The sequence below is a fragment of the Ostrea edulis genome, chromosome 1, assembly GCF_947568905.1.
Source record: "Ostrea edulis chromosome 1, xbOstEdul1.1, whole genome shotgun sequence".
Classification (NCBI taxonomy): domain Eukaryota; kingdom Metazoa; phylum Mollusca; class Bivalvia; order Ostreida; family Ostreidae; genus Ostrea; species Ostrea edulis.
In genome coordinates, this window is record NC_079164.1 from 58,122,729 (window position 1) to 58,146,184 (window position 23,456).

A 23,456-nucleotide genomic window follows, 5' to 3' on the forward strand; every position below is an offset into this window, starting at 1 on the left:
CAAGCACAAGAAATCTTGTATGCCATCATTATTAAAACGACTGGCATCTGTGTCGAATAACACAGTTAAAATGATGTGTGGCCTTGTGCTATACATTGAATAGAAATGGTTACTGTGTTCAACTTGTGTAGAATTTTAAAAAATGTAATGGATTATTAGATTTTTTAGGCAGAGAGGGTAGAGACCTCTGGCAAAGATTTTGCTATGACTATATACTTGTACCATGTTTTGCTGAGTGATCATTAAAATGCATCAAAGCATCTTCACTTTTATTGATTATTAAGCACAAAGTAATACTTTTCAAATTTTCCTAATTTGAACGTTTTATGTGTCAATTTTCCCAATTCTATGGACCTTGGACCTAGTGTAAAAATGGTAGGAATCCCCCTGCAATATCTCTTGAAGATTATATAAGGTAGAACCTTTACATTTCATACTTTCATTTTATACCGTGATCTGTGTGACTTTGACCTCCCAGAACAGCAAGGTCATGTTACTCTTATTGGTGTTGATCGAGGCATCCCATGTTGTGTGAATTCATGTTGAGTTTTGTCGAGACCCTTGGAAATTTTCACATGAATAAAGATATAGAAAAAAATTCTTTTAAAACCCACAACAGCTGAACAACAGCAGAGCCAAGGTGACTCAGGTGAGCGATGTGATCTATGCATGGGCCTCTTGTTTATCATTGCATCAACAATTGTTAAGATTGGCATATATTTCTATAAGTATGATATTACACTTGCACCAATGTGTTACAAACTTAACACTGGTAAAAATTCTAGAATGTGTTTCGAAATGAAATTACACTTGAGTACTCCAGAGACATAGATAGTCTTTGAGAGCACGTAAGTAAACATAAGTATCATATAAAGTGAAGATGAGCATATTAAAAATTTTAAAATGTGCATCTTTAACACCATTATTATCACTTTTTACATTGTGTTGACATCAATGTTTGTAAGCCTGGTTTTGTCAGAGAGCAGTACACACACACACAGCTAGCAACAAGTATGGAAAATTTGGTTATTTAGGCGTGTTGGTGGTGTTTTGGTAGAAAAATTACAAAGTACTATTTAGAGGCTAGGAAATGAAGAGATGGGGAATACATAGGCCCTAAACTTGAAATAATACTAGAATGTAACTTAATCTGAAAATTGTAGATGCCAGTTGTAGTTGAAAAGTGGAAAATTCCATTATTTGAAAGTTTAAAAAAAAATCAAGTTCATCTTAAGAGCTGTGTATAGACAACTGACATTCAAATTTTTTGCTGACCATTAGAAATACCTTAGTTATGCATTGTAAACTTTAAAAATGGAAAAATAAAATTTGAAATTCTTTTAAACACAAATCATGTCCATGCCCCTTTAAGAGCTAGCTGTGCAGATATTATGTACCATTTGAAAAATATTTTTTCTTTTCCCTTCTGACACCATTTGAAGATTAGATGTACAGATATATTATGAAATAATAGAAAATTTGTACAGCAATGTCTGCATGTACATCTGTCTATCCGTCTGTTCAGGGTTTTCTGTTTCTAATTTTATTCTCTGTCACATATCAAGCTGAAACTTGCTATGTAGCTTCTTTGTGGATCGCTCTAGATCATGTTGCAATTTTGTTTCATTTTGACCTCTCTTACAGGAGTTTTGCCCCATTATTTAAAAATTATTGTTATATGGAGGGTAGATAATTTGTCCGGCGAACTCCTCCCACAATTTTCAAGGGAGGACCATCTTGTTTTACAGAGTGTTTGTATGGATATTGAAGATGAGCATGTGGCAAGGATTTTGATTTTCTTTAAGTAAACTCAGGTGACCTATTGCAATTGGTTTGTGTCCGGCGTCGTGCGTCGTCCGTTAACAATTTCTTCCCAGAAACTACTGGGTCATTCTTGACCAAATTTGGTATGTACCATCTGTAGGTGAAGGAGACCGAAATTTGTAAATTTCATAACCCTGCACCCTAAGGGGCCTTAATTTTTTTTGGGGGGGAACTGTAAAATTGATGTATTTCTTTAAAAAATCTTCTTCTTTACTCCTGGGCATCTAGCAGAGAAAGTTAGTATATAGTAATGATGAGCAAGGAAGCTTTTTACCAAAATTGTAAATTTCATGATCCCCGGGATAGGGGTTCTGACCCCAGGGTGGGGTCAAACTTACTATATGGTGTTTATGTGTAAAACACTTGAATAACATCTCCTTTAGTGCTATTGATACTAAATTGAAACTAAATGGATGTTTAGAAAAAGCAGGTAGTCCTTTACTAAAGTTTTTAATTTGATGATCCCAGGGGTAGGGATTTTAGTATAAGGGTGGAGCAAAAATGGTCAGTTATTAAATGTGTGAACAATAGGCATTTTTAACTTCTTCTTGATAACTACTATACTGGTCTTTTCAAATTTGGTATGAATGATTTTTGGAACAAGGGGGACATAAATTGTCAATTTCAGGATTCCTGCACCCCCGGGGCCTTATAGGGGTGGGGCAAAAACTGCCTAAAATTGACCAATTTTCCAAAATCTTCTCTAGAACTGCACATGTTTAAGAAAAAGTAAAGACCTCTACCAAAATTTTAAAATACATGATCCTCAAGTTAGGGGTTTTTTGACCCCAGTGTGGGGCCATGCAAGCTTAGTATATAGTATTTATATGTAAAACATTTAATTAACATCTTCTTTAGTGCTATTGATACTAAATTGAAACTAAATGGATATTTAGAAGGAGTAGGTAGTCTTTTAACAAAATTGTAAATTTCATGATCTTAGGGGTAAGGTTTTTGTTTCAGGGAGGTGTCAAAATTATATTCATGATTTGAAGGACTTATTTTAAGTTGACACTATAAAATCTAAATGCATACTTAGGAAAAACAGAAAAGGATGCACAAAAAATGGTGAATTTCACAACCCAGGGTTTTGACTCTAGGATGGGTCCAGATTAGTCATATCTTTTAATGTTAATACACATATCATATTATATGTAAAGTCTTTCATCAGTGCATGCACTTTTGAGGGCATTGAAGTTTTTTTTAAAGAATTAACACATCTTGTTATATACTGTTGTTGAACATTATACATTTATTGCATGAGAGTGAGGGAGATATGAAGATTTATTCACCCAAGAAAAATCATATTCCCCGAGGGCAACGCCCGAGGGGAATATGATTTTTCTTGGGTGAATAAATCTTCATATCTCCCGAACATTCATGCAAAAATGCACGAGGCTGCCCAAGTGGTAAATATGATGGGGAAATATGATGTTTGAGAGGGAGATATGAAGTTTTGTCCTCCCTTGCACGTGACTGTCTAGACCAATCAGATTACGCGTTGCATGACATTCTCATACTGAGGTATAATAATAGAATTTAGCTTAGATATTCAGAACAGGAATTTTTTTCTAGATTTCATAGCCCATGGAACTAGTATTCAGGTGACCGATAAGGCCTGTGGGCCTCTTGTTTAAGCATGGTACCTACTTTGTATAATCAACTGCATATGAGCCCTCTATAACATATTTTAAAGCAACCCAATCTTTTCTGTTTTTCAATTGATTGTTTTTGAATTATGAAATGAAAAATTCAGCTTAAATCTTTTCTTACATACAAAAGGTTTGCCATTATTATACGCCCGTCGAAGACGGGACATATTATGGTATGGCGTCGTCCGTCTGTCTGTCCGTCTGTCTGTGTGTCCGGACCTTGTGGGCAGGATACAGACTGAACCATAAGCCCTTATACTTTACAACTTGGTACATTTGATCACCATGATGAGAGGAAGATGCTTATTGTTTTTCAAGGTCAGAGGTCAAAGGTCAAGGTCGTAGTATCACTTATTAGGAAAACCTTGTGGGCAGGATACAAACCGAACCGTAAGCTCCAGGATATTATAACTTGGTATATTTGATCACCATGATGAGAGGAAGATGCCTATTGTTTTTCAAGGTCAAAGGTCAAGGTCGTAGTATCACTTTTTAGGAAAACCTTGTGGGCAGGATACAAACCGAACTGTAAGCTCCAGGATATTATAACTTGGTATATTTGATCATCATGATGAGAGGAAGGTGCCTATTGTTTTTCAAAGTCAAAGGTCAAGGTCACAGTATCAATTAGTCAAGTGGAGGATGCCTATTGTTTCTTAAGGTCAAGGTCATAGTAACAAGATGCAGACTGATTCATTGGGGCAAGGACCATTAAACTTGGTACACATACATCTTATGCCAAGTGAAAATATTACATAGAGAGTACATGATTTGTCTTGGGGTTTTTTCGATGCAAAGAAAGTATGTCACACTCTGATGATTGCTGATACTACTTGAAGACAAGTTCTACAAATCATGATGTAAGAAAAACACCCTATATTAGCTTTTCACGGGCGTATTATGTACCATTGGCGGTACTCTTGTTGACCATGTAATGAAATATTTTGAGTAAAAATTCTGAAAGAATGGGGTTAGAATTGATTTGGTTTATGCATTTGATTTTTATTTTGAATTTCCATTAGCACAATGTAGTCATTGCATTGGTTTAGGAGATTGTTTCCCCCAACAATTTAAATTGTCATATTTATACTCTTGTATTTGGAAGCATGCAACCAGATATGTTTTTAAGATAAATCTGTTCAAATAGTTTATGAAGATTAATTGAATTCATATTTGGCTATTTGCCTGTATATATAGGGACACCATCATCAGGTAAGCTCCATATTTCTGAAGTATGTTTATATCCAGTCTTAACCTTCAATGTTAGATAATAACACTTATTAACATCTGTGATTAATAGCAGCAAGACTGTTGCAATTTACTATCTCATTTATAATGCATTCAAATTACACAAGTTAAAAAAAAATATGGTTGAATACAAGATACACTGTTGTTTAGTAGACATACACATTGCTGTTAAGGAGGTACTCTACATCATCATAATGGCTGACTTCCTTTTAATACATGAATGAAAATATAAATGTCAACAAGATTTGTCTTTTCATTTTAAGTATTATTGCCTATCTGATCGAGTAGCTCAGTAGGTTAACATGTTGACTGCTGAACTGTAGATTGCGGGTTCAAGTCCAACAGGAATTTTAATTTTTCCCCAATTGATTTATACTAAAACTGCATTTTTTGACTAAATAAAGTAAGTTGGAAAGTTTTCAATTTCAAAATATTGTTAAACAATATGTATGTCCTCCACTTTTCATCTATATCAAATTTCTCTAATGTAGCATTCATCCCTAAGTATAATTCAGTTCTCTTTACTTTGTGTGTAAGGCAATTAGACTATAGACTAAAAGTACTATAGAAATAAAAGATAACAAACTTAATAGATGTAACAAGAGTTTGTAGATTGTTACCCACAAAACTTTGAATTCTTTGTTCTCCCAGATATTCTTGTACATGTGTGTAATGGATGATTGCTAGCTGTTATAATAACCTACCATGTGAGATTGTGGTGCATATATATAACAAAGATTTGTCTGTTGCATGTTGTGTTACATATTTGGTAGTACCATTGCAGTCTGTTTTATTCTTTACATATTCTTGAATGAATTATTTTAACTTCTGCTTTGATAATTAAATGCATGATAATGCAGCTGATATAAACACCAAGTTTGTCAAAATTATATACGAATAATGCTTTTAACTAGAAGTTGAATTTTTTAAAGTAAATGTGTGCAAATACATGTTACTCACATGAAGGGTTTTGATGTGTTGTAGATACTATATACATGCATGCAGATACAGCTGCTTCATAAGTTGAAAGAAAGATAAAAAATATGAATATTGTAGACATTCCAAGTGTAGTATCATTTTTAAAGAGGAAATAATATTAGCAAAATGTTTTCTATGGAAATCTTATTCAAGTACAATTTAGTTCAATGAGTTGCAGATCAAATATTAATAGTTTTATATTTAGTTTAGTTTTTGATGTTTTGATTTCATAAAATTTTTAGAAAAAAAGTTGATAGATATAAATTTTGTCATAGTATTATATATAGTTTGAGAATATGAAATTCTGAAGGTCGACGGAAGAAGCGAGCCAAAAGTGAAACAGTGGACAAGGATGGTGCTGAAGATCCCCCAAAAACACTGCAGGATGGAGAGAGAGGGAAATCTGAGGGAGGTGAACAAGGGGAAACAGCAGAAGGAGATGTTGCTGAAGAAGAAAACCAAGAGGACAAACAACCGAAAACTGTAAGGGGAACTAATAGATGAATTAAATCTAGTAGAAAATTATGTTTCATCAAATTTTGATGAAATGCTTGGAATTTAACATTAATTTTCTATCTATTACAACTTGCAGGAAAGACAATTTTATTATCACCGAACAGCTGAATTTATCAAATAAGATAAAAAAACTTATATCTCAAGATCTGAAATTCAGATTACAGTTAGGAGCCTTTGACCTATCTTGCATGCTGAACTCACTTATTAATAATATCATCCTTTGTTCGACTGTCTTCCTTTTCTGCTTTTTAGATACTCCTGAAAGGCATTTGAAAGCTTTTTTTTTTTTTTTTTTTTTAGCTCACCTGAGCTGAAAGCTCAAGTGAATTTTTCTGATCGCCTGCATGTTGTCCGTTGTCTGTCCGTCTGTCTGTAAACTTTTTACATTTTCGACTTCTTCTCCAGAACCACTGGGCCAATTATGCCAAAAGCATCCTTGGGTGAAGGGCTTTCAAGTTTGTTCAAATGAAGGGTCATATCCCCTTTAAAGGGGAGATAATCACAAAAATGCAAAACCACTAAGCCAGAAAAGCTGAGATTAACATGAAAGCTTCATGGTCAAAGGTCAAGGGTCAAACTGAACATAGGAATATACTGTCCGCTCAATCTCTTGAGAACCCTTTGCTTGACAGACATCAAACTTAGTACACTGGTACATCTTCAGAAGAAGATGACCCCTCTTGATTTTGAGATCACATGGTCAAAGGTCAAGGGTCAAACTGCACATAGGAATATACTGTCCGCTCAATCTCTTGAGAACCCTTTGCTTGACAGACATCAAACTTGGTACACTGGTACATCTCCAGGAGAAGATGACCCCTATTGATTTTGAGGTCATATGGTCAAAGGTGAAGGGTCAAACTGGATATAATAATGTGTTATCTCCTATATTTTAAGAATTATTTGCTTGATTGACACCAAACTTGGTACACTGGTACAGCATAAGAAGTAGATAACCCCTATTGATTTTTAGGTCACATGCTCAATCCACTCTTGACATCGGAAGATATTGTCTGCTCAATATTTTGAATTAGAGATACTTACTATCAATTAAATGATGCATGTGCATAACCCTTTTCAATTTTGCACCATTGGGGGCATATATGTTTTATAAACATCTCTTCTTTTTAAATGTTCATAATAGAATCTAACAGAACATATCAAGCCATTCCATTTTCATTGGAAGTTAGTTCTTCCAAATCGGAAGTCGTCCAAAATTGAACATTTTTCATTGAAACTTTCAGGGATGACTCCTGCATGCTAATTGTGGAATTTTCAGTCTTTTTAAGGACTTGCAAGATACTGGGAGGGAATAAAAAAAGTACCGAAAGTTGTATGAAAGTAATAAATCTCATCTCTTAAGTGTTTTTTTTTGGGGGGGGGGGGTCTATTTTGAAGAATTTTGGTGTTTAACTCCTTCCATTTGTAGTTGTTCTTCGTCAATCGAATTATTTAGTCAAGATCTTATAATATCTTATCTCATCAGAAATTGGACACTCACTGAAGACCTACTCGTTGCGAGCAACGAAATCGTGTCTAGTTTTCATTCTTTTTCTTACTGAGTTTAAAGAGTTTGAAATTAATATAATAGTTTAACTTAGGGAATTACTGGTAATATTGTTAATATTAACAAACACAACTTTAGGACAAGCCACACTTAAATTCAAATTTTGCTGGTCGCCAACATTAAATTCAGGATCATTGTTTTATATTTTAAACCTTACACATACAGGAAATATCACAAGGTATGGAAAAAACTGATAATTTAGTAGTATCAAATGGCAACATTGTGTGAAGGTGTATGAAGTTTTAGATTTTGTATGTATTTTATTTATTCATAGAACTGTCGAAAATTACCCAAATATCCCATACTATATTTGTTGTACTGGTATTATTGTCATGCTTGTACTGTTTCAGAAAATCATTATTCAGAAAGTAATGAAAACCTATTTGTACATGTGCTATCAACACCTTCCTGAGGAGGTAGCTGACACAAAGTGTGTGTATTTCTTGAGAAACACCCCAGGGATGGTGCCACTCCCCAACAGCTCTGAGGAGGCCAATTCAGAACTCCCAGGATACTTTGAGATTGGTATCCTTAATGGACATTCCCTCATAATGCTTGAGCAAATTATCTCTCAGGTATGTGACTTGGTGTCTGATATTTATGAAAATTTCATATGAATTTATAAATTTTCAAAAACTTAGTTTAAGTATGTCATTGATACTTGAGAATTTAACATACTGAATATGTGACTTGGTGTCTGATATTTATGAAAATTTCATATGAATTTATAAATTTTCAAAAACTTAGTTTAAGTATGTCATTGATACTTGAGAATTTAACATACTGAATACAGTGGAACTTCTCCAAACCGGCCCCTCAGAATACCGGTTCTCCCTGAATATCGGCCGATTTTCAAAGTCCTGGCAGAAATCTTAACATTTACTTACTAAAGGCCCTGTCACACTATAGCATTTTGTTAGACGTTTGGTTGCGTTTTGAAAAATTGGAGAAAGTCGACACTCTTCAAATTGAGTTTCTAGGTCAACGTTGTTATTAGGTTCTTGTAACGCTTGGGTAATGCTCAGCCAACGTTCGTGCAGTGTCAGGCGACGTTTGTGGTCGAAAACAGCAGCAAAACCTAGCGTTCTCAACGCTTTGATAGCGTTCTCATAGCGTTTGGGTATCGGCTGTCTAGCGTCCAGGTAGCGTTTCATTGTTTATTCCAGCGTCTAGCCAACATACTCGACGTTTCCACAGCGTCTGCCTAGCGTTCCTGTAACGGTCCAGTAACGCATGGAACGTTTGTGTAACGTTTCTGTAACGTTTCGCCAACCTTCGGCTGGACAAACAGTATAAAAGAGGGCTTTTGGCAAGAGTGGATAACTTCCATTTCAACCACCGCGCAGTCAACATCGCAGAAATATGCCTCCCAAAAGAAAGAGGGCCAGCAACTTAGGTCGGGACAGCAGCAGGGGTCAACGAGCAGCATCCTCTCGCAGCCAGGAGGTTGTTACCATCACTGCAGATGTCCACCTCCTCGTTTCGAAAGTGAGGCCGACAGCCAGCCAGCAGCAGAAGTAGCCGAAGAAGAGGGCAACATTCACCCCCTCCAGGTCCCAGTAGCCATCTCCAGCCTCTCCAGGGTCGAGTTCCGTCTCCTCACAGGAGAGAGGCAAGAGGAAGAAGAGCGAAAGGATAAACTGCAGCTTCTCTGAATCTGATGAGGCCATCGTGGTCGAGTGGTTACAAGAGAACAGGGTATTGTGGGACTCTAATCTCCGGGATGACCACAAGATTACCAACAAGAAGTTGTGGGAGGCTCAGACAGAGAAGATGCACAAGACAGTGAAGCACTTGAAGGGCTGGTTCCGGTCACTGCGGGATAAGAATACCAGACTCCTGAAGCACAAGAGCGGTGACGGTGCCCCAAGAAGAACAGAGAGTAACGAGTGAGTGCTCAGCAACTTCAGATTCCTGCAGGAGGTAGTGCGACACAGACCAGAGCCAGCCAAGCCCATCCTACCCAGCAGATCAGCAACTGTCCAGGAGGAGGAGTTACCGGTACATTGACCTTCTATCACGGAGTCTACTGCCATACCTTCCAAACCTGCCACAGCAGCCTCCAGCAGCAGCAGTTTCAAGAGACCCAGAAGATCTGAACAGGAGGAGGATGCCATCACCCAGGATGACGTAATGGATACCCTGCAGGAGAAGATGAAGGAGTCAGAGGCTATACTCAAGGGTTTGGTCCAGCTTCCAACAGTCACCCCTGAGTCGACATTTGCCAACTACGTGAGGGACAGCTTTCTCACCATGTCGAGGCTGAAGTTCAAGAAGACCATGGCCAGCATCAACAAGATTCTCACGCGGCTGATGGATGAAGTTATTGAAGAGGAAGAGGAGGACCTGCCTACCTTCTCAGCTGAATGTCGGTCCCCCTCTTGGCATCACAAACACCTGCCAAGCCCAGAGCGACATGTTCCAGCCGGATCCTAGCCAGTGGCATCCCAACCCAGAGAGTGGATGGTCAGATACCACCAGCAGCCTCACTCGTGCTTCTTCTGATAGAATCTGTATACAACTTCCTTCCACTATTCTGGCGTACTGGGGCAGGTCAGCATCTCATCCAGGTACTCGTCTGGTATGGCATGGTAAACCTCTCTGACCACCAGTGACTGTGTGTTGTGAGGTACTCTCCAGATAAAATTCTGTGAGGCATAGCTTTCACCAGAGGCAAGATGTCGCAAAGTCAGGGCCAGCTTCATACCGGGGTCGAGGGCCGGTCTAAAGCGAGTGTCCTTCTTGGTGATCCTGGGTCCAACTCTCTGCCTCAGCTCATCAAACATCTCTGGTGGCATGCGGAGGAAGTTGTGGAAGGAGGCTTGGTCTTCAGCTCTGAGTTCAGCCATCCGCTTGTCATAAACACCAAACTAGGGTCGCCTTCCTATCTAGGGTCTCACCCAACTCTTTCTCCCTCTCCTCTTCCTTGGACTCTGCCTTGGACATCTTGACCTGGTGCAATGCCAACTGCAGGAGGAGGTTGTGATGCATGGGAGCAGCAACAGCATACTGGTTTTTCTCTTGGTCTGTCATTCTTCTGAGGTCGTCACTCTGTGAAACTTCCAACAGGGCGGTGGCCTCTGCAAGCCTCTTTATATATGACAAGTGGCTGCCAAACCCTTCTGAAAGCTACCAGTAGGTTACAGGCGCATTACAAGGACATTACACAGACGCTGCAAAAATTCAGAACGCTGACAGATGTTAGGAAGACGTTGAAAGAGCATTACATGAGCGTTAAGAACGCTCGGCAAACGCTCTCGAACGCTGCGAAACGTTGGCGACACGCTGGACAGACGTTCGGCAAATGCTACACAGGCGTTACGCAAGCGTTACCCAAGTGCTTGCCATGCGCCGGACACTCGACCCTGATGGGCGGCGTACGCCTAGCGTCCAGGGAACGTCCTGACTTTCGAGTAACGTTCGAGTAAGGCCCGCCAACTTTCAGTTAATGTTCCTCTAACGCGTAAGTAGCGTTTTGATAGAATGTCGTTAATTTTTGTGCACACCCAAAAATATTTTTCACCCTCAGCGTTTGCCGACTTCCCTCAACGTTCCCCAACGTTTGCGATGCTCGTCTAACTTTCTTGTAACTTGTTTCTAACGTTCTCGACGTTCCTCTGCATTTCGCAACACGTTACTCGAACGCCGGTGAGAACGTCATAGTGTGACAGGGCCTTGAGAAAGTCTTACAAAACCGGCCACCCCTGAAAACCGGACATAGGCCACTTTTTAAAGTATAATTGTTAACAAACATGTGTAATTTACCCTTATCATACAGGCCACTTTTTGAAGACAAGAAAATTTTGACCAAAAGGGATCAAAATCGGTCAGGTGTGCAAATTGACTGACCAACCAGCCAGGTGGGAAATTATCAACTGGAGGTGTGAAAAACACAAGTGGCCTCTATAATTTCTATTGTCTACCTGTGCTGTCATGGGTGTTAAGTGACACTTGACTAATCCAAGTGAACCTTCCAAATTCTGTACAAAATGTAAAAAAACAGTTAGGAACATATTGAATGAATACAGTATCAAACGCCATATTGTTGCACCATACTATTGCATGGATATATAAAGCGGTAGTTAATAAAGAACAAACCCATGAGTGTTAATGATAATTATTAATAGATAAATTAATTTTCTTGGTTTCCACAGACTATTCAAATTACAATTTAATATTTACTACTGTACTTTTCAAAAACGTCAAAACAAATTTGTTAATGATATAAGCGATGAATGTAAACAAAGTTTGTATAGGTAAGAGGAATTCCAATAATAAGCCTCTGTTTTCTTTAAGTATCCTGTTATAGATTTTCAGTTTAAAATTAGATGATTTCAGGGAGAATTTATAATTACCTGTAGGTACAAATGGACTAATTTGATCTCCACCGATAATTGATCATAGATCACCAGAACAAAGTGAACAGTACCTACTTTGTGAATATTGAGATAAAATGTCTCTAAATGCTAAATTCTCGGTAAACCGGCCACCCCTCTAAACCGTCTGTTTTATTCGGTCCAAGAGTCGGTCGGTTTAGAGAAGTTTCACTGTATACTGCAATGGTCTGAACTTTGAATATAATTCCTTAATGTCATATGCATATTTATGTCTCCCCTTCAAAGGGGAGACATATTATTTTTGTCATTTTTCTTCTTCTTCTTCTTGTTATTATTATTCTTCTTATTCTTCTTCTTCAACCAAATTTTGTCCGGGCCCTAACTAGAGAACCCTTTGACTTTAAGACTTCAAACTTGGAACATAAGGAGATGGTATGGAGGAGGGGTGTCCCCCCCCCCTCCCCCCCCCCCCCCAAAAAAAAACTCTCCCTTCAAAGGGGAGACATATTATTTTTGTCATTTTTCTTCTTCTTCTTCTTCTTCTTCTTATTATTCTTCTTCTTCTTCAACCAAATTTTGTCCGGGCCCTAACTAGAGAACCCTTTGACTTTAAAGGTCAAGTGTAATAAAAATAGATTTGAAAATAAAGTTTATAATTCATTAAAACCCGTTTTGAAAAGTTTATTGATGGGTTTATTTTTTTTTTAAATCCAGGTAAATGCGCAAAATACCTATTCCAAAATCGTTGTTTATAGAAACGAATGAAGGGATTGTCACCCTTTCTTATGACGTCATCTGAGACAATTGTAGTTGTTTACGCCTGTATATCATCGTTTTAATTTCTGTGAGAAATTGCCAGTTTTAGCAACACCGTGGATAGTGACGATGAAATACCGTAGATACACTTGAGTTTAGGAATTCAACCTTTATAATGTTTGTACCTACACCCGTTTCGAAACCATCAGATAGTAATATTTATATGATATATACATTTATATGTTCGACAAATATCTCATTGGAATCTCATTTAGAAATTATTTACTGGGCCAGTCCATAGAAAATTGGGAATAATATTGGAAAAAAAATGTTCTATCAAAAGATAACCTTTGTATTTTACACAATCGAGGCTAATCAAAATCAGACTTCATAGATACTCGCCGTATACTCTATTGTAGCGATTGTGAGCGTATTTAACTAGATTGACTCTCACGTTTGTATTTTTTTATTATGGGATTTATTTGTATGAGATTGATCAGATTCAAATTATAATGTGTTTAGCTAGATATATATTTAACTGAAAAATGCCTTTTTGAAAAAAGAACAACAAAAGACAAAAGAAAAAAACTTATTGTGCACAACGTTATTTGTACCCCCCCCCCCCTTTTTAAAAAAAAACATCTACATGAAGATACAATATCATAAAATGTAAATTAGGCCTATTAGTACATGTAATGTTCTTTACAACACACGTCAAATGCGAAATTGATATATTACGGCACAAAGTTAACGAATTGTAGCATTTTGAGGTGTGAAATTTTGCCTTAATGATTCATGATATATATGTAGCACATTAGGAATGTAGCATATTAGGAAAAGGAAAAACTTGTACTTGTTTTCATAATGAACTTGAAAAAAAATGTAGCACATTAGGAATGTAGCAATATTAGGAAAAGGAAAAACTTGTACTTGTTTTCATAATGAACTTGAAAAAAAAAAGCTTTGGAAATTGGACTGACCTCGCAATAAATAAGGTTTTATCAAAATGGGTTTTTAAAATTAAATTCATTTCCATTTTTACTATATTTTATTTTTTCAATATATATATAGTGAAGAAATGAAATGATGACCATGAGTCCCTTATAAATATAGTATGAGTACGACAATATTCGAAAGATATTTCATTTAATAAAAGAAATAAAATCAATTCGAACTAGGTATATGGGTGACATTAATTTTTATGTGCAATCGCAAACCCATTGAATACAATGTCGCATTAAAGCATTCAGTAGTGGATGTAGAGAGCGGTGGATTGCCGTGCATCCCCACTTTTTGGGTTGAACTTTTTATATAATTAAAATACATCCCTCCACTTGTTTTGTAGGATGTCCAGTTAATCATCACTTTGCACTTTGTTTGGAGTCAAACAGGATGATGGAAACCTGATCCTCGTTAATTAAAGTGTTACTCACTGATCCTCGTGGCTTGTCACAAATCTCAGTGTCTCTTTTCAGTTTCAGTATCCAAATTCTTCGAAATTTAGTATCTTTTGGGAAAAGAAATATACTTAATCCCTGTCCTGATTTCACATTGCAGTTCAAAGCAGCGCATTGTACCATAAATACAGGACTTTTCTATGTAAACACTATCAAACCCTATCAATGCATTCGAAAGTTGTCTCAGATGACGTCATAAGCTACGAGCGATAACTCACGTCACAACACATTTATCGATCGCTCAGGTAAAAGTTTGATAGCGCCGTGTAATTCACGCCAAGTGATTTTTATCAAAATTGCCATGGAAATTAATCCATAAGTGTACGACAGACATTTTTCTGTATAAAAAAGTTTCAGGAAAATCACCGTACTTGACCTTTAAGACTTCAAACTTGGAACATAAGGAGATGGTATGGAGGAGGGGTGTCCGCCCCCAAAACTTTTGACCTTGACCCACTTATAAAGTCAAGGTCAATCTTTTACGTCAACATATAGTAGTCCAGGCCAATAGCTGAGAACCCTTTGACATTACGATTTCAAACTTGGAACGTGGCAAGAGGACATAGATACAAGGTGCATTGCACCAAATTTTTTGACCTTGACCCCTTTCTTCATTCAAGGTCAAATTAAGAAAAACATGAATAGACCATAACTTTAGAACCCTTTGACATTAAGACTTCAAACTTAGAATATGAGAAGGGGGAATTCCACCAAATTTTTTAACCTTAACCCATTTATAAAGTCAAGGTCAATTTTTTATGTCAAAATATAGTCCAGGCTGACTTGACAACCGTTTGACATTAAAACTTTAAACTTGGAATATGGAGAGGTTATATGGAAGAGGGGTGCACACCACAAACATTTTTGACCTTCATCCACTTACAGTGTCAAGGTCACTCTTTTACATCAAGACTATAACCTGAGAACTATTTGACATTAGGATTTCAAACTTACAACTTAGAAAGCAGATATTAAGACAAGATGTACTGTACCAAAATCTTTGACCTTGACTCATTTCTTCATTCAAGGTCACTCTTTTACATCAAAGTATAGTCAAGACTATAACCTGAGAACCCCTTGACATTAGAATTTCAAACTTACAACATGGAAAGCAGGCATTAAGACAAGATGTACTGTACCAACATTTTTGACCTTGACCCATTTCTTCATTCAACGTCATGTTTAAAAAAAACTTGATGATTTCATAACTAAGATTTGTTTGACATCAAGACTGCAAACTTGTAATATGGAAAGGCAATATTGAGGAGGGGTGCACATCACCAACATTTTTGACCTTGACCTACTTACGTTGTCAAGGTCACTCTTTTACATCAAAGTTTAGTCCAGACCATAACCTGAGAACCCTTTGACATTAGGTTTTGAAACTTACAACGTGGAAGGCAGATTTAAGACAAGATGTGCTGTACCAAATTTTTTTTACCTTGACCCATTCCTTGGAAAGCAGACATTAAGACGCTTGCACTCATTATTGTTGCCCCTGTTATTAGACAATCAAACTTTGAAGGGGAGACATCTGTTTTTTTTTGTAAAAAACAATACCCACTAGTTTCATTATGCTTTTATTTTTAGCTCACCTAAGCCAAAGGCTCTAGGGAGCTTTTCTGATCGAAATTTGTCAGTTATCCATCATCGTCAGGGGCTGACTAATAGATATTTAAAGCACTTGCCCAAGGGCAAGTGCATGGATGGCCATAATTCACTTGCCCTACCTCTGATTCTACTTGCCCTACCTACCACAAATTATGAAATAAAACAATTTAAGTTCATGTCATTCTTTTATTTTTTCTCACCTACTTTGCATTCAGCATAATATAATTCCTGCGAGCATAACTGGGTTCTTGAACTCTAAAACTTCGCATCCACTTGATTTAAATTCAAATTCTAATGTTTCTGGCTTCAATATCTTTACCATTTGTAATGATACCAATTTCCTCATGAATGTGATGCAGATGTGAACAATGTGCATATGATTCTTGATAAATATTATATACGGTACTTCTATTTTAACTGAAAGTAGACTATAGAAAATAAATTTCATTTTTGAAAATATTTGAGGATATAAAGTGGAAATCTTCTCGACAGCAAATTTTTCATCTGGCATATAGCATCTCAGTTCATGCCGTAGTGTATTTTCAAGACTGAAATTTATCTCTTAAATATTGGGGGCTGGTGAAAATTGGAAACTCCTGACAGTAAATACAAGTTTGCCAGCTCAATTTCATTCCCGTTGTCATTTGGTCTCGGCTCTCAATTCAGCGGTTGGTTTGAAGTGCTTTGAAATTGTTAAAATTTTCAAAAATACCGTCAGCGGTAGGGATCCGGGTTAAATACACCCTCAGTAGCCCTTGCCTGTTGCAAAAGGTGACTAAATGGGATGATCCTTCGAATAAAATCACGAAAACCAAGGGCCGGTGTCACAGCAGTGTGGCATGACAAAGATCCCTCCCTGCTCAAAGGCCGTAACTGCGTAAGCCTCAAAGGCCTAAATTTTACAGCCCTTCGCCGGCAATGGTAACGTCTCCATATGAGTGAAAAATTCTCGAGCAGGACATTAAACAATATACAACCAATCTCCATCGTCAGCCTTCTGAGGCCAATTTGTCATTTGTCTACCTTTAAGTGTTCAAACATGTACTTAAAACAGTTAGTAAAATTTGTATTGAATAAAGACTTACAACGACACAGATTAAACTGGTTCACATAATTTACCACATAACAGGAGACAACTCGAACGGTGATTTACTTTCAGTTTCAATCCGACTGTATAACAGGTTTTAATCTATTTTGATTTTTCAAGTCACTTGCCCACGTACAAGTGGTTAATGAATATTAACTTGCCCGACCAGAAAATCCACTTAACCCGGGCATCAGACAATGGGATTTGTCAGCCCCTGATCGTTGTCGTCGTAAACTTTTCATATTTTCATCTTCTTCTCCAGAACTACTTCGCCGATTTCAACCAAACTTGGCACGTACAAAACATCCTTGGGTGAAGGAGATTCAAGTTCGTTCAAATGAAGGGCCATGCCCCCTTCAAAGGGGAGATAATAAAAAAGTGCAAAAATAGGGTGGGGTCATTTAAAAATCTTCTCAAGAACCACTGGGCCAGAAGAGCTGAAATTCATATGAAAACGCCCTGACATAGTGCAGATTCAAGTTTGTTAAAACCATGGCCCCCAGGGGTAGGATGGGGCCACAATAGGGGATAAAATTTTTACATACAAATATAAGGGAAAATCCTTTAAAGTCTTCTTTTCAAGAACCATTGAACCAGAAAAGTTTATATTTACATAAAAACTTCCTGACATAGTGCAGATTCAAGTTTGTTCAAATCATGGCCCCCGGGGGTAGGGTGCCCCACAATAGGGATCAAAGATTTACATGGGGATATATAGAGAAAATCTTTAAAAATCTTCTCAAGAACCACTTAGCCAGAAAAGTTTACATTTACATGAAAGCTTCCTGATATAATGCAGATTCAAGTTTCCTAAAACGATTGCTCCCCCAGGGGTAGGATGGGGGTCACTATAGGGGGGTCAAAGTTTTACATTCAAGTGTACAGGGGAAATATTTAAGATCATCTGACAATGTAGATTCAAGTTTATTAGCATCACGGCCCATGGGGAAGGTTGGGGCCACAATAGGGGATCATAGAAATATGTAGTGAAAATCTTTAAAAATCTTCTTCTCAAGAACCACTGGGTCAGAAAAGTTTACCTTTACATGAAAGCTTTCTGACATAGTACATATTCAAGTTTGTAAAGAGGATGCCCCCCTCCTAGGGTAGGTTGGCCTGGGGCCACAAGAGGGATCAAAGTTTTACATGCAAGTATGTAGGGAAAATCTTTAAATATGTACCCAGGTGAGCGATGTGGCCTATGGGCCTCTTCTAATTCTTATGTATTGAAGGGGCATGGACACGATTTCTGACCATTTGAAATTTTCTTTTTGTTTTGTTATAAAAAAATATTTTTATGCAGAATACACTTCATATAAACAAAAAACAGGGCTCCCAAAATCGTGTTTGTCTATATCTAAAGTGAGACAAATTCGTTCACATTTCATAGGACTGTAAACAAACAATTGTCATCAGCGAAGAAACCACATGTGGAGGAAAGAAAAACCAAGATTTCTGAAAAAGTATATCAAAAATATTCAACATTTCAACATAGGTTAATGATAAATCAATTTAGAGAAAAAGAGCTGAAAATTTTGTTGTAAAAGCTTTTTTCACTGAATCTGTCAACTTTGGCGCCATTGAGTAACGTAACATGTAAACATAAATAGGGCTCATGCCTTGTTTTAAAAATAAAAAGTTTAGATGTCCCAAATACATCTTTGCGTCAGTTCAAGTTTACTCAAATGAAGGGCCATGCCCCTATCATAGGGGAGATAATCACAAAAATGTAAAAATAGTGTTGGGTCATTTATAAATCTTCTTCTCAAGAACTACTGTGCAAGAAGAGCTGAAATTTATACAAAAGCTTCCTGACATAGTGCAGATTCATGTTTGTTAAAATCATGGCCCCCGAGGGTAGGGAATCTAAACTTTACATTGCAAATATATAGGGGAAATCTTTAAAAAATTTCTTCTCAAGAACCACTGGTCCAGGAAAGTACAAATTTGCATGACAGCTTCCTGTCATAGTGGAGATTCAAATTTGTTAACATCATGGCCTCCGGGGGTAGGATGGGGCCACAATAGGGGATCAAAGTTTTACATACAAATGTATCTAGGGAAAATAATTAAAAATCTTCTTCTCAACAACCACTGGGCCAGGAAAGTACAAATTTACATGTCAGTTTCCTGACATAGTGCAGATTCAAGTTTTAAAAACAAGAAATAATGGTCCCTGGGGGTAGGATGGGGCCTTAATTATGGATCAAAGTTTTACATAGAAATATATGGGAAAATCTTTAAAAATCTTTTTTTCAAGAACTACTAGGCCAGAAAAGTTTACATTTACATGAAAGCTTCCTGACATAGTGCAGATTCAAGATTCAAGAGGTAGGTTTGGACCACAATAGGGGATCAAAGTTTTACATACAAATATATCAAGACAATCTTTATAAATCCTCTTCTGAAGAACCACTGAGCCAGAGAAGTTTACATTTACATGAAAGTTTCCTGTCATAGTGCAGATTCAAGTTTGTAAAAATCATGGCCCCCAAGAGTAGGTTGGGGCCACAATAGGGGATCAAAGTTTTACATACAAATATATATGGAAAATCTTTAGATATGGGCCAATGTTACTTTGGTGAGTGCTGTGGCCCATGGGCCTCTTGTTGAAATTTGAGTTTCTTGCTATGTTTTACACATCAAATTCTTTTATATTATTAAATTATCTAAGTAATTTTTTTTTCAACAAAATCATGTCCATGCCCCTTCAAAAAGTGCACTTCCATTGCACAATCACTTATAATAAAATTGAGTGTAATACAGGTACAGCTGCATTAAGGTATGGTTATTAAATTTTAAGGTGTATATGCCATTACTGTCCTACAATCAACATCGGAACGGAGAACGAAAACCAGAGCCCAGAGCAGTGAGCCGTGCTGACACCAAGGCAACAGAGGCCTCCCAGGAGAATGGAGATGAAAAAGAGGAGCCTAAGGTGAATGTGGCAGAATCTCGAGCAAAAGCCATGCTGAGAGATGAGTTTCTTATAAACATGCAGAAATTTGCCTCTGGAATAAATAGGACTATTCAGCAGATTGAGGGAGAAGTACGATTAGAGATCCCAGAGATCGAACTAGGCGAACTTAAAATGGAGGAAGTTTTGGCAGACAATGATTTGATGACCATTATTAGAGAATCATGTTCTGAGTGGGCAAAGCAAGTGAGAGGTGCATTGGATGCAGAAATAAAAAAAATTCCTCAAGGAAAAGGGCCTTTGGCAGAAATTGACTTTTGGAGGGAAAGAAATGCATCCTTGAGTGCTTTGACTGAACAGTTAAAAATACCCATTGTTACTCAAATGATTGAGATTTATAATCAAGTAGAAATAGACTTCAGTGATTTGAAACCAGAGTTAAACAAGTACTATGTTGAGGCTAAGGACAATGTTAGGTTTTTGTCAACTCTTGAAAGACATTTCAAAAATATTACCCATGGAGCAACATTCCAAGTGGTGATAGAGACCCTACCTTCAATGATGAATGCTCTACGCATGGTCTGGATTATTTCAAGACATTACAATAAGGATGAAAGAATGGTGCCTCTGATGAGCAGAATTGCATGGGAATTGGCAGAGAGAGTCAGTAAAGTAATCAACATCAGAACAATATATGGGTAAGGATTCTATGCCAAGTAGATAATGCATGTATTTAATTGATGTCAGTTTAGTGAAAGTGATATCACATTGATTTAGATTAAATTTTATGTTCAAGATATTTCATCATTCTATTTACAGGGGAGAGGGTCCAGTGACAAATACTGAAGAAGTGAAAGTCAGAACTTCAGAGGCCAAAAGGATGTTAGAAGTTTGGAAGGAACAGTACTTTGAGGTCCGTGCCAAAATTGAGGCTTCTGGACGAGACCAGAGGTGGGAGTTTGACAGGAAGAAACTGTTTGAAAGGACAGACCACATGGCAGTCATTTGTCAAAACTTGTATGATGTTGCTCAGGTATGAGGAGAGTAAGAGCTTTTAAATTACTGGTTGTGGAGCAAGTAGAAGTGCTGTATTTTGCTGAATATAGTATGCATTTGTATTTAATATGCACCCCCCCCCCCTTTTTGGGCCTGAAAATAGAGGGGAAATGCAGTTCGTGTGTATGATACGCAACAAACATTTTGATCAAGTGGTATTCTTTACTTTATACATTTCACTAACCATTTTGCAGAAAAAATGTAAATTTTCAACGAAGCACAAGTAATCACAAACCATGCAGCAAAAATTTGGAGCTAACGAATCTTGACTTAATACATCGTGGTAATCTTTAGTGAATATCTGCCTGGAAATAATGTTAATTTCAACAAAGCATGGGAATTGTTGTATTAAAGATATTAATTAAACTTGATGTTTTCTTCTTTTTTTCAAACTTAAAATTAATTAGGCTTAAATAGCCTAACCTCATAATAAATAGACAAGTGTGTAATATTAAGCACACAACCAAAGCTGCAAAAAATGACATACAAAAGTGTGAGATATCAATCCCCTCATTAATTATAAGTACACAACAATGGTTTTGGTGTAGGAGATGTACTAATAAAGATACAGGGTTTCACATAATATCATGGCACTTATTTTGCATATGAAAATACTTAAGAGTTATTCCAAATTCTCATTTTAACATTTCATAAACCTTGCAGTAAATTAAGTTTTAAGTGGCAAATCATTTTTCAACTTGCTTTGTTTATTTTAGTTTTTAGCATATGGCAAGGCATTTTGTAACATTTCTAGACCTAAATATCTTTGAATGTTAGCATGATGATGACTTTATACAGGTCAAATGAATCCTAATTGGTGCTTTCATATTAATTTAAATATTTACAGATTATAAGTATCACATTTCCACAATTTTATGTTCCTGCAATAATTTTCTAGAGATTAATGTTTGCTTTTAAGAGGTTGTCTAGCAAAAAATCACGCAATGCTGTCCAAATCGTAGGTTACCACATCTTGATGAAATTTGTTGGGTAGGTAGACATCCTAAATAGTAATTGAAAAATCCCCCCCCCCCCCCCAAATTGCTATTTTCAACATGGCCACCATATGCATCTGTATTTTGCATATTTTCATCAATATTATATGTAAAAATCCAGTAAAAGGGTAAAAATCAAATACAATTTATTTCACTATAAAAACTTTTATTATACCCCCCGCAACAAGTTGTGGGGGGGGGGTATACTGGAATCGGGTTGTCCGTCTGTCCGTCCGTCCGTCCGTCTGTAGACGCAATGGTTTCCGGACTCTAAAGCATTATCCTTTCCACCTACCGTCACCATATCATACATATGGACTACCCATGGGATGAAGATGTTCCCTATCGATTTTGGGGTCAAAAGGTCAAAGGTCAAGCACACTGGACATCGAAGAAGCAATATGGTTTCCGGGCTCTAAAGCGTTATCCTTTCCACCTACAGTCACCATATCATACATATGGACTATCCATGGGATGAAGATGTTCCCTATCGATTTTGGGGTCAAAAGGTCAAAGGTCAAGCGCACTGGACATCGAAGTAGCAATATGGTTTCCGGGCTCTAAAGCCTTATCCTTTCCACCTACAGTCACCATATCATACATATGGACTACCCATGGGATGAAGATGTTCCCTATCGATTTTGGGGTCAAAAGGTCAAAGGTCAAGTGCACTGGACATCGAAGTAGCAATATGGTTTCCGGGCTCTAAAGCATTATCCTTTCCACCTGCTGTCACCATATCATACATATGGACTACCCATGGGATGAAGATGTTCCCTATTGATTTTGGGGTCAAAAGGTCAAAGGTCATGCGCACTGGACATCGAAGTAGCAATATGGTTTCCGGGCTCTAAAGCGTTATCCTTTCCACCTACAGTCACCATATCATACATATGGACTACCCATGGGATGAAGATGTTCCCTATCGATTTTGGGGTCAAAAGGTCAAAGGTCAAGCGCACTGGACATCGAAGTAGCAATATGGTTTCCGGGCTCCAAAGCGTTATCCTTTCCACCTACAGTCACCATATCATACATATGGACTACCCATGGGATGAAGATGTTCCCTATCGATTTTGGGGTCAAAAGGTCAAAGGTCACGCGCACTGGACATCGAAGTAGCAATATGGTTCGGTTTGTCATGCCATTTGTTTTTTACACTCAGAAAAGAGGTAGTTTATACCTATTACCAACACCCTTTGGGAGATTGGGGTAAGCGGGGGGTATTCTTAGTGAGCATTGCTCACAGTACCTCTTGTTTAAATTATTTTTTTTTCAAAAGTATCTCAAAGTCACAACAGACACTCCTCTTCCAAAAATGGCATATGTCATAATCAAACATGAAACACATCAAAGGTAGACAACTCCTAAAAATTGGCATATTGCCAAATTCTCAAAAATGAAGAAAAAGTACATAATTGAAGGGTCATATCTTCCAAGAGCAGCTATAGGCTA

At 37.3% G+C, this 23,456-nt stretch overlaps 1 protein-coding gene across 4 annotated transcripts in view; it reads left to right on the plus strand.

Annotated features, from left to right (window-relative positions):
* The window catches only part of LOC125664627 (dynein axonemal heavy chain 10-like), a 228,130-nt gene that overhangs the window by 23,959 nt on the left and 180,715 nt on the right, over positions 1 to 23,456 (plus strand). For 2 of the 4 annotated variants that reach the window (XM_048897447.2, XM_056154597.1), the window contains exons 3-7: positions 4,674 to 4,688; positions 6,013 to 6,185; positions 8,136 to 8,360; positions 19,837 to 20,648; positions 20,770 to 20,983. In XM_048897447.2, the coding sequence (XP_048753404.2) occupies positions 4,674 to 4,688; positions 6,013 to 6,185; positions 8,136 to 8,360; positions 19,837 to 20,648; positions 20,770 to 20,983 (1,439 nt within the window). The remainder of the gene's footprint in view (positions 1 to 4,673; positions 4,689 to 6,012; positions 6,186 to 8,135; positions 8,361 to 19,836; positions 20,649 to 20,769; positions 20,984 to 23,456) is intronic. The other 2 variants (XM_056154594.1, XM_056154601.1) reach the window with 1 other exon arrangement.